The 12,555-nt window shown below is 40.3% G+C and overlaps 3 protein-coding genes across 3 annotated transcripts; 1 reads left to right on the top strand and 2 right to left on the bottom strand.

The window, feature by feature from the left end:
* Positions 1–3,333: 3,333 nt before the first annotated feature.
* LOC106658547 (vasoactive intestinal polypeptide receptor 1-like) lies at positions 3,334–5,223 on the bottom strand. The gene is made up of 8 exons (XM_014380550.1): positions 5,124–5,223; positions 4,705–5,036; positions 4,546–4,640; positions 4,326–4,476; positions 4,111–4,264; positions 3,918–4,045; positions 3,623–3,850; positions 3,334–3,543 (listed from the first exon to the last, which is right to left on the bottom strand). The coding sequence occupies exons 1-8, from the start codon at positions 5,221–5,223 to the stop codon at positions 3,334–3,336; spliced, it is 1,398 nt and encodes a 465-aa protein (XP_014236036.1).
* A 2,686-nt stretch (positions 5,224–7,909) lies between these two features.
* Positions 7,910–10,507, bottom strand: LOC106658781 (UDP-glucuronosyltransferase 2C1). The gene is made up of 5 exons (XM_014380899.2): positions 9,886–10,507; positions 9,227–9,646; positions 8,932–9,160; positions 8,639–8,867; positions 7,910–8,558 (listed from the first exon to the last, which is right to left on the bottom strand). The coding sequence occupies exons 1-5, from the start codon at positions 10,297–10,299 to the stop codon at positions 8,237–8,239; spliced, it is 1,614 nt and encodes a 537-aa protein (XP_014236385.2). The 5' UTR covers positions 10,300–10,507; the 3' UTR covers positions 7,910–8,236.
* A 630-nt stretch (positions 10,508–11,137) lies between these two features.
* On the top strand, positions 11,138–12,112 carry LOC106658548. The gene is made up of 4 exons (XM_014380551.2): positions 11,138–11,323; positions 11,397–11,576; positions 11,678–11,812; positions 11,909–12,112. The coding sequence occupies exons 2-4, from the start codon at positions 11,538–11,540 to the stop codon at positions 12,110–12,112; spliced, it is 378 nt and encodes a 125-aa protein (XP_014236037.1). The 5' UTR covers positions 11,138–11,323; positions 11,397–11,537.
* Positions 12,113–12,555: the final 443 nt, after the last annotated feature.

Raw genomic sequence — 12,555 nt, 5'->3', positions numbered from 1 at the left:
GCGTATTTTCTAAATGGGATAAATATGATTTGATCGAGCGCTGTTAGGCGACCTAATTTCATACGTTTTTGTATATAAACATACAGTCCCGTTCGGTGAAATCTTTTCGTGGGCGGATAAATATATACCGTATAGCGCCGAGCATAAACGCGAAGGGCTCAATCTGCGCGCGAGCTTCCTCTTATGTACACATATTATAGGAGAGCTGCGCACTGAATCATCGTCGTGAATATACATAAATGAAAGCGCGGCACGAAACAGCAGAGGGAAAAAAACGTTTATGAAAATTCGACCGCACAATTCACTTGCGCGACGGAAAAATTGTTTACTTAGGCTAATGCAAATTAGAGCACTTGCGAACCGTTGCCGGCGACCGCAACTAAAAAAAAAAAAAGAAAGAAACAACGAGACGGAATCAATTTCGCTGGACTGCGCTCACTACTGCAGCCATTATAAACGAGACTATATATGAAACAGTTCGCCGACCCTCTCGGTTGTATTAGCCGCGTACATACGTTTTACCGCGTAACGAGCTGGGCTCGTGTGCGTGGGTGGCAGATGCGCCAGCACACGATTGTGTAATTTGATTTCAACTTGTGGTGAGTGCCGTGCACGTTCGTCCTCTTCTTTACTATCGGTCGGCTCGAGCCGACAGACAAAAATTATGGATCACATTGATTTTAATCAATTATTGGTTCGATCGGCGCGTTGTAGGCCTATACCAGGAGGGTGACCCTTCGTATATCGCAAGCTTAGCACCTTATTCATTTTTCATTAGCAGCTTCGCAAAGGGTCGTTAATTCTAAGAATTATCTGCTAGCCGCCGCTGCTGCTGCTGATCTTTTTTTCTATGGGAGGTGTTGCGCGTTGCAGGTGTTGGAGCGAGCAGCGTTATTTTTTAGTTCCGACTAAAAAAGTTTGTTCACCCTCGAAACTACGAACTGTTTCAACCAAAAATCGATGCTAAGCTTCGCGACATTCGTCTCGGCTCATTAATCACGTCAAAACTAAACAGAAGAGAAAAATGCGACTGTTAACGATTTGTAATTAAACCGTAAAAATGCGCAAAGATCCGAATCTCCCCGTGGGGCGCGTGTAACAAATGGTTCGGCAAATCGAAAAATTGATTCAGTCGTGCGCGTGACATTAATTAAAGCGCGTGTATAAATATCGATAAAAATTTAAGCCGACTAGTTTCTGCACAATAATCCGTATGGCAGTATAAAGGCTCGCGTATCAAAGTCCAAGAGGCCGGCGCGTGATATGCTCAGCGAAACGGGTGTGATTGATCAATCAATAGAGAGACTGGCGCCGCACTAACGGACACACACGCGCGCGCGCAAATACGCAGGCTCGCACACATTCGCGTTGTCTGATGTATCCAGCACAGTGACGATTAAGAATAATATATATAGGGTCGACAAAGGACTCCGCGTCGAGAGGAGAGTTTCACAATATCGTGAGCAAAAGTCGGGGCTAAAAGCCAAGAAAAATCGTGATTTGTCGTTTGATATACCTGACAATCGAAAGTAAGTGTGTCAATGCTGTGGCATTTTTGCACCTAAACGCGTAAACTGAATGTGGAATTGTCGTCGTCGTCGTCGTGCGAAAACAAAAATCATCGCGCGATTTAATTGACTTATATTTCCGGGGCGACGATCGAGCGTGCGAATTTCGATCGCGCCGCGCGGCCCTTTGTAGGAAAAGCGTAAACACAACAATAAACTTACACAATATGAGCCACCGATGATCCCGAGAAAATCGAAGGCAGTGCCGCCGCGAAAATTTCGGCGAATCGATACAGGAAGGAAAAAAGAGACGAATAATCGAGGCGCAAGAGGCCAACTTATACTATTAAACACGCCGCAAACAACAGCTATTTTTTGGCCACACGCGCACGTCCGAAAAAGAGAGCCTCCTCGATCGTGCCGCTGCTGCTGTCTACTTGTTTGCGCGTCTGTCTGTGCAAGTGTATGTGTGTGCTTGTGTGCAAACATAATGACGGGGTAGCACGCGACGCGGCTCGATATATAGGTGTATACAAGCAAGGTCGGGGGCCTCTTTTAATGATTTTCACTTCACATTTTTGCGAGCGTGACGCGCTTTTTTGGCCTATTACTCGAGACAGATGCGCACGTATGTGTGTGTGTGTGTAGTGTGTTTTAGTTTGTACGCGGTGCGGACTTGGAAGAAACACCCTTCTCGTGCGCGTGTCAAGTAATAATTATTAGAAGGTGTTTCTCTCAACGTTAAAAGATAGATCGAACTCGTCTTATTTTACAATAAACCTGAAAACAATTTAAATCTTAAGTGGCCTCTGTGTATACGCCTGGAAAGGATTATTAAAGGCGCACTACGCGTGACTCGTAAAGGTGTTAAAGTGACGATGTCGATGCTCGTTTTTTTTAATACTTCTACGAGCAGTTACGAGTTTTTAATCGCTATCTAGACAGCTCCGAATAAAACGAGCGAAAAATATGAATCGCGCATAGAAAATTTATAATCGTCCATTATTTCGTAGCAGCGCGTGATGGGTGTCAAGCGGAATGCGAACAATAAACGAAAATTCGAACGCATCGGACAGCAGCGGCGACGAGCTGCCGAACTCGTACTTGCGCAATATCGTAATAATATGAAAAGCTTCTGGCGCGCGCGTGGACTCATTATCTGCATCATATTGCGCATTACATTATTACAGGATTATCGTGGTCGAGCGATCGCTTACACCACGTATTCATTTGGGGGTTAGTGTATACGAGCGTAGGCTAGAGAACGCGCACTAATACTACTCCACTATATATGCAGCGCCAATAATACACCCGAAAAAGGCCGGCGCATAATAACAGCGTCAGTGGCAGTGGCATCGGTAGCGGTGCGCGGCTCTGAAACGACATCGACAGGCCTTTTTTGTGTGGCTGTATATGTATATAGCGCAGTGCACACGAGGCACTGCAACGCAGCATTATACTTGCTCGCAAACACGCAATTACTTGTTGCTTGCGCTCGATTTCTTGCATAGTATACGTGTGCTGCGCCGCACCACACGATTGTGGCCAAAAGAATATAATCTCTGTATATATTGCGGTTGCTTTGTAACTTCTAAAAGCGAGCATAATCTTGCCTATCACATACTGGTTTTCTGCCGCTGCGTATAGCCTCGCGTACCGTATGTACAACGCGCTTATGGTATATGCGACACGTCGCAAATTAACCAAATTAATATGAGAGGATTATATGCGAATAATGGACGCGATTCCGGACTTTTTTCTTCTTTTTAATGGACGTTATACAGTGCTCGCAGATCAATTTACATAGATTATGTGGCAATGGGCTTTAGATGTAAGTGTCCAAAATTGAATCGGAAGAATTGAATCTCGAAACTGTGATCGTCTCCCGGGACGAGTGAAGCACGTCCTCCGTACTGCGGCCGAGCCGAGACTTGCGCAAAATTTCTCGCTCTATCTTCCAGTTGTTCCAGAATCGTTCCAGCTCGACGCGCACGTGGTGATTCGTGAAGCAGTACAGAGTCGACACTATGCATCCCTGCAATTATTTTTTATAACGCATTGTGATAAAAATAAATTTAATAGCTCAAAGTAAAGTGGCGAAACAAAATTGTTACCTGAAAAGCGCATATGAATCGAGCCAATGACAGAAATATCAATCTTATCAGGAGATTTTTAAACCACGGCCAAATTGCGTAAAATATATTGTAAGAGCCAAAAAGAGGTACGAGCATCATCGATGCCTTGATCCATTTCCAGTACATCATTCTCGTTGCGTTGCAGTAAGTTTTTTTCATTTGAAAGTACATAAATCTTACATTGTAGAGAAAAAGACCGCATTCCATCTAAAATAATATGACGATTTTTTATGCAAATGTAGTAACGAAGATAAGTCAAAAATATTAGTTTTACCATAATGATTAGCAATATTGGTACAGCAATGTAGAAAATATGTTCGTCGCTGTCGATCCAACAATAATTCTGGGTTGTGTTGAGCAAGTAAGTGATGAACCATGGCATGAGGGAAAAGATTGGCAATCCTGTAAAAAATCCAAAACTAAATTACCATTTTTATGAATTAAATGAGAATCGAGGAAAATGTTACCCCAGCCAATCCAGTAGTAGCCCCGCATCGAAATGCTATCGAAGGGAGAACGAGATATGTAAGAGTAGAAGTACCAGCCCTCGAGAAAGAGCCAAGTGTAGATCGAGATTTCCGTGTAATGACCCATGGTTACCAGTGCGCGGCAAAAGTTTGACTGGAAAATCCAACGAATTAATTGCGATGCGTGAGTCATTGATAAGAAATTGTATAATTACATATTCGTGGGTTGATTCAGACGAGCCGAAGAGCAGCAGATAAAAAACTTCGCAGGTGTAGAGGCTATTTTGTACGAGAGCCGCAACGCTACGTAGGAGCATGGCGACAAAAAGATTCGCGTGTATCTTCACTCGGTCTTCTCGAAGGTGCCTGTAAACGTAAATAAAATTTTTTGTATGAAAAATCAATTATCGCGGAGGCAATGTTCTGTATACTCACTTGAATCTGAAGAAAATGAAAAGAGCTACCAGCAAGAAAAATGTCGATAGCGCATACCCTACTTGATCGAGTATCGACAGATAAACATACGTATTCTGAAAACAAAAAATCAATAAACAAAGCGTTCGAAAATTAGGAACTTCGCTCCAAATTACTCACGTCGACTCCAAAGTCTTCGGGATTGTGATGAACCAGTCCAAAGAGATAGAGCGCGTCGTTTCCATTGCGCGCAGCCTCGGATTTCAACACGGCGCAGTCGTGATTGACGGGCACCGACCACAAGGCGCGCATCAAATGCAACTGGTCGTCGGCCGTGTCGTTGTGCATCGTCGCCGCCGCCACCGTCGAGGAGGGCATGCACTCGCGAGTCAACGTTCTGTTGGCGTAATACGGTATGGGGCACGGCAGCTTGGCCGCACTGTCGATCGGAGTCGACGGCCAGCAGTGCTTACCGTCGAAATGCGGCGGACACTCGTTCCGGTTGCTTTTGACTTGAGGCACACCAGAGCGTTAGCGAAAAAATTAGTCTATCGAACTTAAGCAAAAGTTTGGATTTACTTTTGTTATATTGTACTTACAGATGCTGGTGAGTTCGGAGCATTTTTTCTTTTGCTCTCGAACGTGCAGGCTGAAATTGGTCATCATTGAAACGCAGACGGCCCAACCTAGTTGTCCCATTTTACGAAATTACAATCCACACCATCGAGTCGAAGGATTTCAGAGACACTGTCGAAAAATTGAATGAAGAGCAATCGAGAAGCGATCGATTGGGAAAAATCGCGCTGGACAGGAGGGCGCAAGCGTGAGGGGCTTATCAATCGCCGAAAAAACAAATCATCGCGATATTCTTTTTTCGATTACGAAAAACCCAATAACACTTGGAAATCGAGTCCAAGCGCGTCTGCCGGGCATTTTTGATAAGCGCGTCTGCTAGCCTCGTTTTACGTTTTATTATCCACCCATAAATAGACCATCATTCACGCATTTTTGTTCCCTTTCTGACGATTTTTAACTCTTAATTCTGAGCGAGGTGCATTAACGCAGCAGCGACGCACGGTACACTTAGTAGAGCTCGTCAATGGGTGCCTCGCGCTCGAGCGAAGAGGGAAAATTAGCATTTCCATCGTCTTAATATGCGTTCGCGCGCGCGGAGGAGACGCATAAATTCGCGACGCGAGGCGAGCTGCAGCCTGCACGCAGACTCGGCTATATCGGAATAACATTAACACTTGAGTCTCGTGACGACGACGACGACACGATGACGATGGCCAAAGGTGTTCGCGCGCGAAAAAGTCTGATATATTGCCACGCACGCTTAGGAGACACCACATATACAAACGCACACGCATACACACTTTCACGCAGGTATATATGTGTGCAAAGGTACATGTATATAAGCTCAATTGCTCGCTCGCGCGCGCGGCACGTGGGTTGCGCGGCGAAAGATAGCATCGTTTTCATTCGCGTGTGTCGCTTTTTTCTTCCTTCTCTCCTCTCCTGCTCTCGGCTGATGTGCTCGATAGACTATACAAACGATACATTATAATCATATACACACACGGGCGCGCGGCGAAACGATCGAGGATAGCGCAACGCACGTGCACCGATGTGTATACTTATAAGCGAGTTAATATAATGTTCCCAAAGATAAACACCTCCTTGTCTCTCTCTCTCTCTCTCTCTCCCTCTCATTCTCTCTTATTCTGTCTCTGTATATCTTCACTTGCGTTTAATGCGATATACCTGTGAGCATGCAAATATTTAATGGATTTCGCCTTTGACAATTGACGACGTGTTTTTTTCTTCCTTTTCGGCTGGAGCATTAATGTATGCCACGTAATGTGCACTTGTATGCTAATTAATTACTCTCGCCCTTTGTGCACGCATCGTACTACGTACAACGACGCGCATATATGGGGGCCCTTGAAAGTCATCGCCATAATAATCTTCGTTTGTTCTCGTCTAAGCGTTTAAAAGCAGTTTTAAATCATTTTCTTCGTCGTCGTCGTCGTCGTCGCAGGCGCGCGAGATACTCGCGCCTATTTAAATAAATAATAACGTTGGGATTTACGCTGCGTCGCGCGCGCACGAGTACGGAAATATATACGCGCAACTCGCCTCGATAAGGGATGAAACTTACGGCACCAACGGCCAGTCGGAATAAATCTCCCGGGGCTTTTACACGTGTGCAGCTATATACACGCGTGTATATAGGTTTTTGAAGAGCACAAGTGGCGTATACGTATAAGGCGCGCGTATCACCTTTTAAAAGCAGTTCTCTCTCTCTCTCTCTCTCTCTCTCTCTCTCGCGTATGTATAAACGCACGTACATATATATAAAATAATATACACCGTGTGTCTTCGAGCCGTCGAGATGTGTGTATACGCACATTGCACGCGTCTTTTATAGTCTCGTGCATATAAGCGTATAACATAAGTGATAAGTGCGCACGCCGGAGAGCACCTAAACGTCGTAATTAGCGAATGCTTAAACTTGCATTTCTCGTGTGTATTATATCGTTTATGGGGGGATTTTTATTTGCTCTCTCAGCTCGAGAGACAGAACCGATACATCCGATCGGCCGATGGAAGCTGCAGCAGCCGACGAAAAAAAAAGGTGCTATACGCAAGCGATGCCGATAGTAAACACTGGTTACCCGGGTTATTTACGAGTTTATACCTATGTGCGCGAGGCGTGTTAAACAGTTAGTTTATTTTCAATTCGATAATTAGAAAGCACCTACTGTAGGCAGGCGCGAACATAAGGTAAATAATTATATAGTCTAGAAGGCACATGCCTATACGTGTGTGCCTGTGTGCGCGCGCGTACGCGAGTGCAGCGTGCAGAGGCATAAAAATCCGTCGCTCGATACGTTGCGAGCACTCGGAGCGATCCGCAGCGATGCTTTTATGGCTCAATTTGACATTGTAGCAAAAGAGTATACACATTGCGGACGGATAGTCGTTGGGAGCTCGTAAATTTTTGCCCAGCTCAGCGCGCAAAAATGTCGTTATTCAATGCCTTTTTTTATTCTTTTTTTCATTCTTATTTTTACTCGAGTGCAGTGTCGAGCAGCGTGAATCAGCGCCGTGCCACTGCTCTCGCGAATATTTCTGAGAAAAACCGCGCACCGAACACAATAATTAATGCAAGCTTCGAAGTTGCATTATGTAGTATACACGTATTATTGGCTGCACTGAGAAAAATAATTGTAAATTTGACTAGAGCGTCACAGTAGATTCTACCATAGTAGAAAAGTAGTGTATGTAAACCCTTGAATCGACTTATATTTGCCGCCTAGGCTTACTCCATTTTTTTTCTTTTACTTTCTTGATTGGGATAAATGATTAAATCAAGAAATAATAAATTTGAAAAAATATTTCTACTTTATTTACTTTAACATATTCTTTAGAACACTTTAAATAATTTACAAGGCTACCTACTTATCGTTATAATTTGCTATGAGCGATTCTACGTCAAGCTTGATATCCAAAAAAATCTTGAGAAAAACTTTTAAAAAGAAAACTCAACTTTGAGCATCTGTTGAACCATGAGAAATAGACTTAGAAGGCTCAATTTCTGTCAGTTTCATTTATCTATGCCATTTTTAAGAGTATCTACATAGTTTTATTCCTTTTTTAATTTATCATGCTTGACGAGAAATAACCCTATTACATATACTCTATCTAATCATTTGATTTTTTTTGACAAATTTCTAGATGAAGTTCTATGCTTAATACTAATGCGATTTTTAATGAAATTGACAACAGCTAAAAATAAATTAACTGAATTACATAAGAAAAAGCACAAGAAAAGATTTGCTACGATAAAACAGATAAGTAAAAAAACATATACATCGAGCATTGATAATTGCCACCAAGTCAGCTCTAAAGCAGGAGATTTCAAAGGACCAGCCCCGTAACGAATAACGTACTTGATCCAGTACTCTGCTGTATCCAGTGGACTCATCGGCCTGTCCTTGAATAATCTCGAATTGTATTCTGCTCTTTCTCTAAAAAACAAAACATTGAAATTGATAACCATTAATACTGCTTACTTTTTTTTATTATAATTTGAAAATAAAAATCGTACTTGTAAACTTCATAATTTGTAAACATTTCATTTAAAGCCCAATCTAGAGAACTAGATGTCAAATTGTCAAACTCTATTTTTACAGACATTTTCATTTGAACAAATTTATCCACATTTATCGGTTGATCTCCGAACAGTGGAATACCTATCATTGGCACACCATAATATAAAGCTTCTTGGGACCCCATCAATCCACCATGTGTTATAAATAGCTTGACATTTTTATGCTCTAAATATTTAAAACCAGTTATTGCAATGTAAAAGTAAAAAAAATTAATAATTATGATACATACTTAATACAGCTTGTTGAGGAATCCATGGGGATGTTAATACATTTTCTGGTAGGTTTGGCGGTAATTTTGCTGGGTCAGCTATTTTCAATAACACTCTTTGGTTTAATTTTCTTAATGAATCATAAATTCCGAGAAGCTGATGTTCTGGTAGAGTTTCAATTAATACCATTGATCCAAAAGTAAAATATACAACACCTGATTTACTCTCATCAAGCCATTTTTGTAAATCCTAAAAGAATGAATTTTAGATTTTATTAAAAGTTCTTTTAAAGTAAAATACTAATGTTGAACTTACCGCTGGAAGTTTTGGGTCTTTCTCTATGTGTAAAGCACTGAGTTCTACCAAAGATGGAACCAATGGCTTTACCCCAAATATTACTGGATGCCTATTAACAAAAGTTAAAGCGACATCTTTTTCAATTTCTCTTACATTGGGCATATCAGGGCTCAAATATTTTCTCATTAGCTCCGTTTGGATTTTTTCAGTTTTTGATTGGAAACGATATTTTTGAGAGTGATAATGTAAAAAATTCATCAATCTATCCCAAAACTTAGTTTTGTCAAAATATGTTGAAGAACAGGATGGAACGTAAGCTAAATTATCATCGTTACCGATGAAATCGCTTATCCAAGGAAATTCTATCAATGTTGAAATTCCAACAACTGGTACTTTCAAAAGGCGGCCAAAACCAATGTAACAGCTTGATCCGAACACCTAAAAAAATTAGTTTAATTTGAGTATTAAAACAATTTTTGATTTATTGTTCATCAATTTCAACAGATTTATTATTATACTGTTGATAAGTGTTGGAGGAAACGTTCAACACATTTTTGTGGCAAAAAATTCGTTAATCGATGTTCAACTCGTTTACAACCAACAAAACATGGATTGAACAATTTTTTACATTATTAATAATAATGTTTAACATCAGTGATAAACAATAAGAGACTTACTTCCATAACGACGAGATCATAAAGCTTTTCTTTACTACTTTTGATTTTTTTTATTAACTTTTGAAATTCTGGCAAATTCATGTAGTGGCAAAGATCACTACCATAACGATCTGACACCGCGGTAGTGACGTCTTCAGCTATCGTTTTGGCATAATCAATGTGAAAACTGTTTATTATGGGTGGCTCAGTACCATTCAAATTCACAACGACTTTGTACGTGTCAGGTGGATTTTTTAAAGGATAATGCGTCACAACATCCACTTGGTGTTTACGCTCAGCTAAACCTTTCGCAAATGCAGACAACATATTATCATGACTTTTGGCATGGAATGGAAATATTACCAAAATTCTATAGGCTCTGCTGATTGAAAAATTAATTAATAATACTGTTATAATTATCTTGAAGCCCTTCATTGTTTTTGTTAGAAATTGAAATGAAACAAAATATTCACTACAATATTCACTACAAATAGTCACTGCAGATCACAATTACGATGAATTAAAGAATCAAAGTTATCGCGTGAATGTTTCGAATGCAACTGTCTTGATACTACCTAGTATACGACTTTATAAATGCTTTTTATACGTTCAAACGATTAATAGATAAGGCTTATCTTGGAGCACATGTGAATGATACAAAATTAAAATTTCGGTTAGTATTATGCAGATGTTCTCGTGCGTACTCTAAATAGTATTGATTTTAATCAGACACTTCATTAAAAAATTATATATAAAAAAAAGATTGCATGATGTGGCTTAATAAGATGTCATTTTTCTATTATCAGTTATTTCATTGTTGCAAATTATTGAGTAAACTTTTGCAATAGTGTGATAATTTAAAAGTCTAATATTACAGTAGTACGAATAACATTGATTACAATTGATTTGAAATAATCATAGTTTGAATGCAGCTTATTTTTTCAATGTTGCTAAATATATTCAATATTTTTTACTTATAATGCACACAAATAGTGTCAATAAATAACTTGAAAACTCTCTAAAAATTTTACGACTTAATTCGTTCAAAATCCAACATGTACACATGGACTGCAAAAACTAATTGTAATAAAATTCAAAGAAATCTCAATTAAGTAAATAGTCTTATGAATGTAAAATATTTAGAAATTTGAGACTCCCCACCTCAGGTCCTTTCGGATGTAAACATCAAAGTTCTTATTCTAGTCTTGGATACTGTCAAATTTAAATATCTTACAAATTGACGAGGACGCGGAGATGCTGCACGAGATGGGCATCGTCGACGAGCACGAGAACGCCGAAAAATGCTCGGATTACGATGACGAGACCAACGACGCCCTGCTCAGAGCCGTGCTGGCGAGTTTGAAGCTCAACAACATTGGCAACTACGACCACTAGATGCGGGCGGTCAGGAGGATTTTCAAAGACTTTCAGAGGATTTTCTCAAGTCAATTCTCATTGGGTACGCGACGCACGCGAGTGTGCGAACGAAAGATGCATTCTCTTTATAAAATTCAATTATTTTCCATTTACAGTTCGAGTTGTTGCCCCAAAAAAATTCGCTCATCTGTTATTCTGCCGAGGTCAAATGTTTCACTCTCTCTTAATATTCCTCCTTGATCAATCACGATTGCTTCAATAATTTTGCGCTGGCCATCGGAAAAGGCGGAAAATTGATGGCTTACGCGGTAACTCCGATAAAGAAAAATGAGCAGGTACTCTACCATGACTATGATTACTTTCTTATTTCTCGGTCCTGCAGTCTCGTTCATACACATCGATCGGTGTGACACTTTTTTTTGTTCATAATATTTAGATAACAATTAGCTACTCGCACATGATGAACTTAATCCTGGATGCTCGTACCAGAAGGCTCCACTTAGCCCAGGAGAGAAAGTTTATCTGCCACTGCCGGGGCTGCGTCGACGAGTGGTTGCCCATGAACCCAAGGGTGAGTTGAAAGTCGACGTGGTTCCAGAAGGTTGCGCCACTAAATTTTTTTTTACAACGATTCGACTCGTGCTTTGATTTTTTTACATTCAACCAGTGGCAGACTTTTGCCGAAACATTGCCGCCCAATAATCTTCAAGCCACCTCGATAGACCCCACGTTCAGTGGCAACAATTGGTACTTGACCACGCAGCAAATTATCAATAATAAAATCATTATCGAACTCGTCTATAAACATATGTATGAATCTTCGCCAGCGCCGCGGCCTTTTGCGATACACATCTTTGTAGGAAGTTTATAAATTTGGCTTACTACATGATGTACGGAGTCGAATGGAGAATACCAGAAGAGTGCGATTTTGATTGAGCTTGAAGTGTTAAAAAACAAACAAAGTAACATAATATATACAAGAAATTTTAAATGTATTATGACACGTCTTTGATTTGTATACAACTTTTGTACATTTTAATCATTACAAGTATCATTTTGTAAACTTTAAAGAACTGTATTTTTATTGTTATTATTTGTGGGATTACAACTCTTTCAAATTCATCATCGTTCTACGTTTTCAATTCTTGCAACGCAAGATCTCATGAAGTAAGTACATCCGGGGTTACATAAAACCTCTGATAAGTAGCATTCTAACATCAATTGTATCATCATTTTTTTAAAAAGAGTCGAGCAAAATTTAAATTGGCCTACAAGCGGACTTATGATAATTACTCTCGATGTTTCATTCGCGTT

Source organism: Trichogramma pretiosum, unplaced genomic scaffold (genome assembly GCF_000599845.2).
Source record: "Trichogramma pretiosum strain Unisexual culture from Peru unplaced genomic scaffold, Tpre_2.0 scaffold2, whole genome shotgun sequence".
NCBI lineage: Eukaryota > Metazoa > Arthropoda > Insecta > Hymenoptera > Trichogrammatidae > Trichogramma > Trichogramma pretiosum.
Note: the sequence above shows the minus strand (reverse complement) of the source record. Positions and strands in the feature narration are given on the sequence as shown.

Bases quoted from the DNA above. Each gene is read 5' to 3' on its own strand.
- LOC106658547 (XM_014380550.1), bottom strand. From the start codon at position 5,223: ATGGGACAACTAGGTTGGGCCGTCTGCGTTTCAATGATGACCAATTTC. The intron at 4,641-4,704 runs GTGAGTAATTTG...TTTTGTTTTCAG, and splicing joins CCGAAGACTTTGGAGTCGAC to AATACGTATGTTTATCTGTC. The intron at 4,046-4,110 runs GTAACATTTTCC...GATTTTTTACAG, and splicing joins CTACTACTGGATTGGCTGGG to GATTGCCAATCTTTTCCCTC.
- LOC106658781 (XM_014380899.2), bottom strand. From the start codon at position 10,299: ATGAAGGGCTTCAAGATAATTATAACAGTATTATTAATTAATTTTTCA. The intron at 9,161-9,226 runs GTAAGTTCAACA...TCATTCTTTTAG, and splicing joins AAGACCCAAAACTTCCAGCG to GATTTACAAAAATGGCTTGA. The intron at 8,559-8,638 runs GTACGATTTTTA...TTTGTTTTTTAG, and splicing joins ACAAATTATGAAGTTTACAA to AGAAAGAGCAGAATACAATT.
- LOC106658548 (XM_014380551.2), top strand. From the start codon at position 11,538: ATGGCTTACGCGGTAACTCCGATAAAGAAAAATGAGCAG. The intron at 11,577-11,677 runs GTACTCTACCAT...CATAATATTTAG, and splicing joins CGATAAAGAAAAATGAGCAG to ATAACAATTAGCTACTCGCA. The intron at 11,813-11,908 runs GTGAGTTGAAAG...ACATTCAACCAG, and splicing joins GGTTGCCCATGAACCCAAGG to TGGCAGACTTTTGCCGAAAC.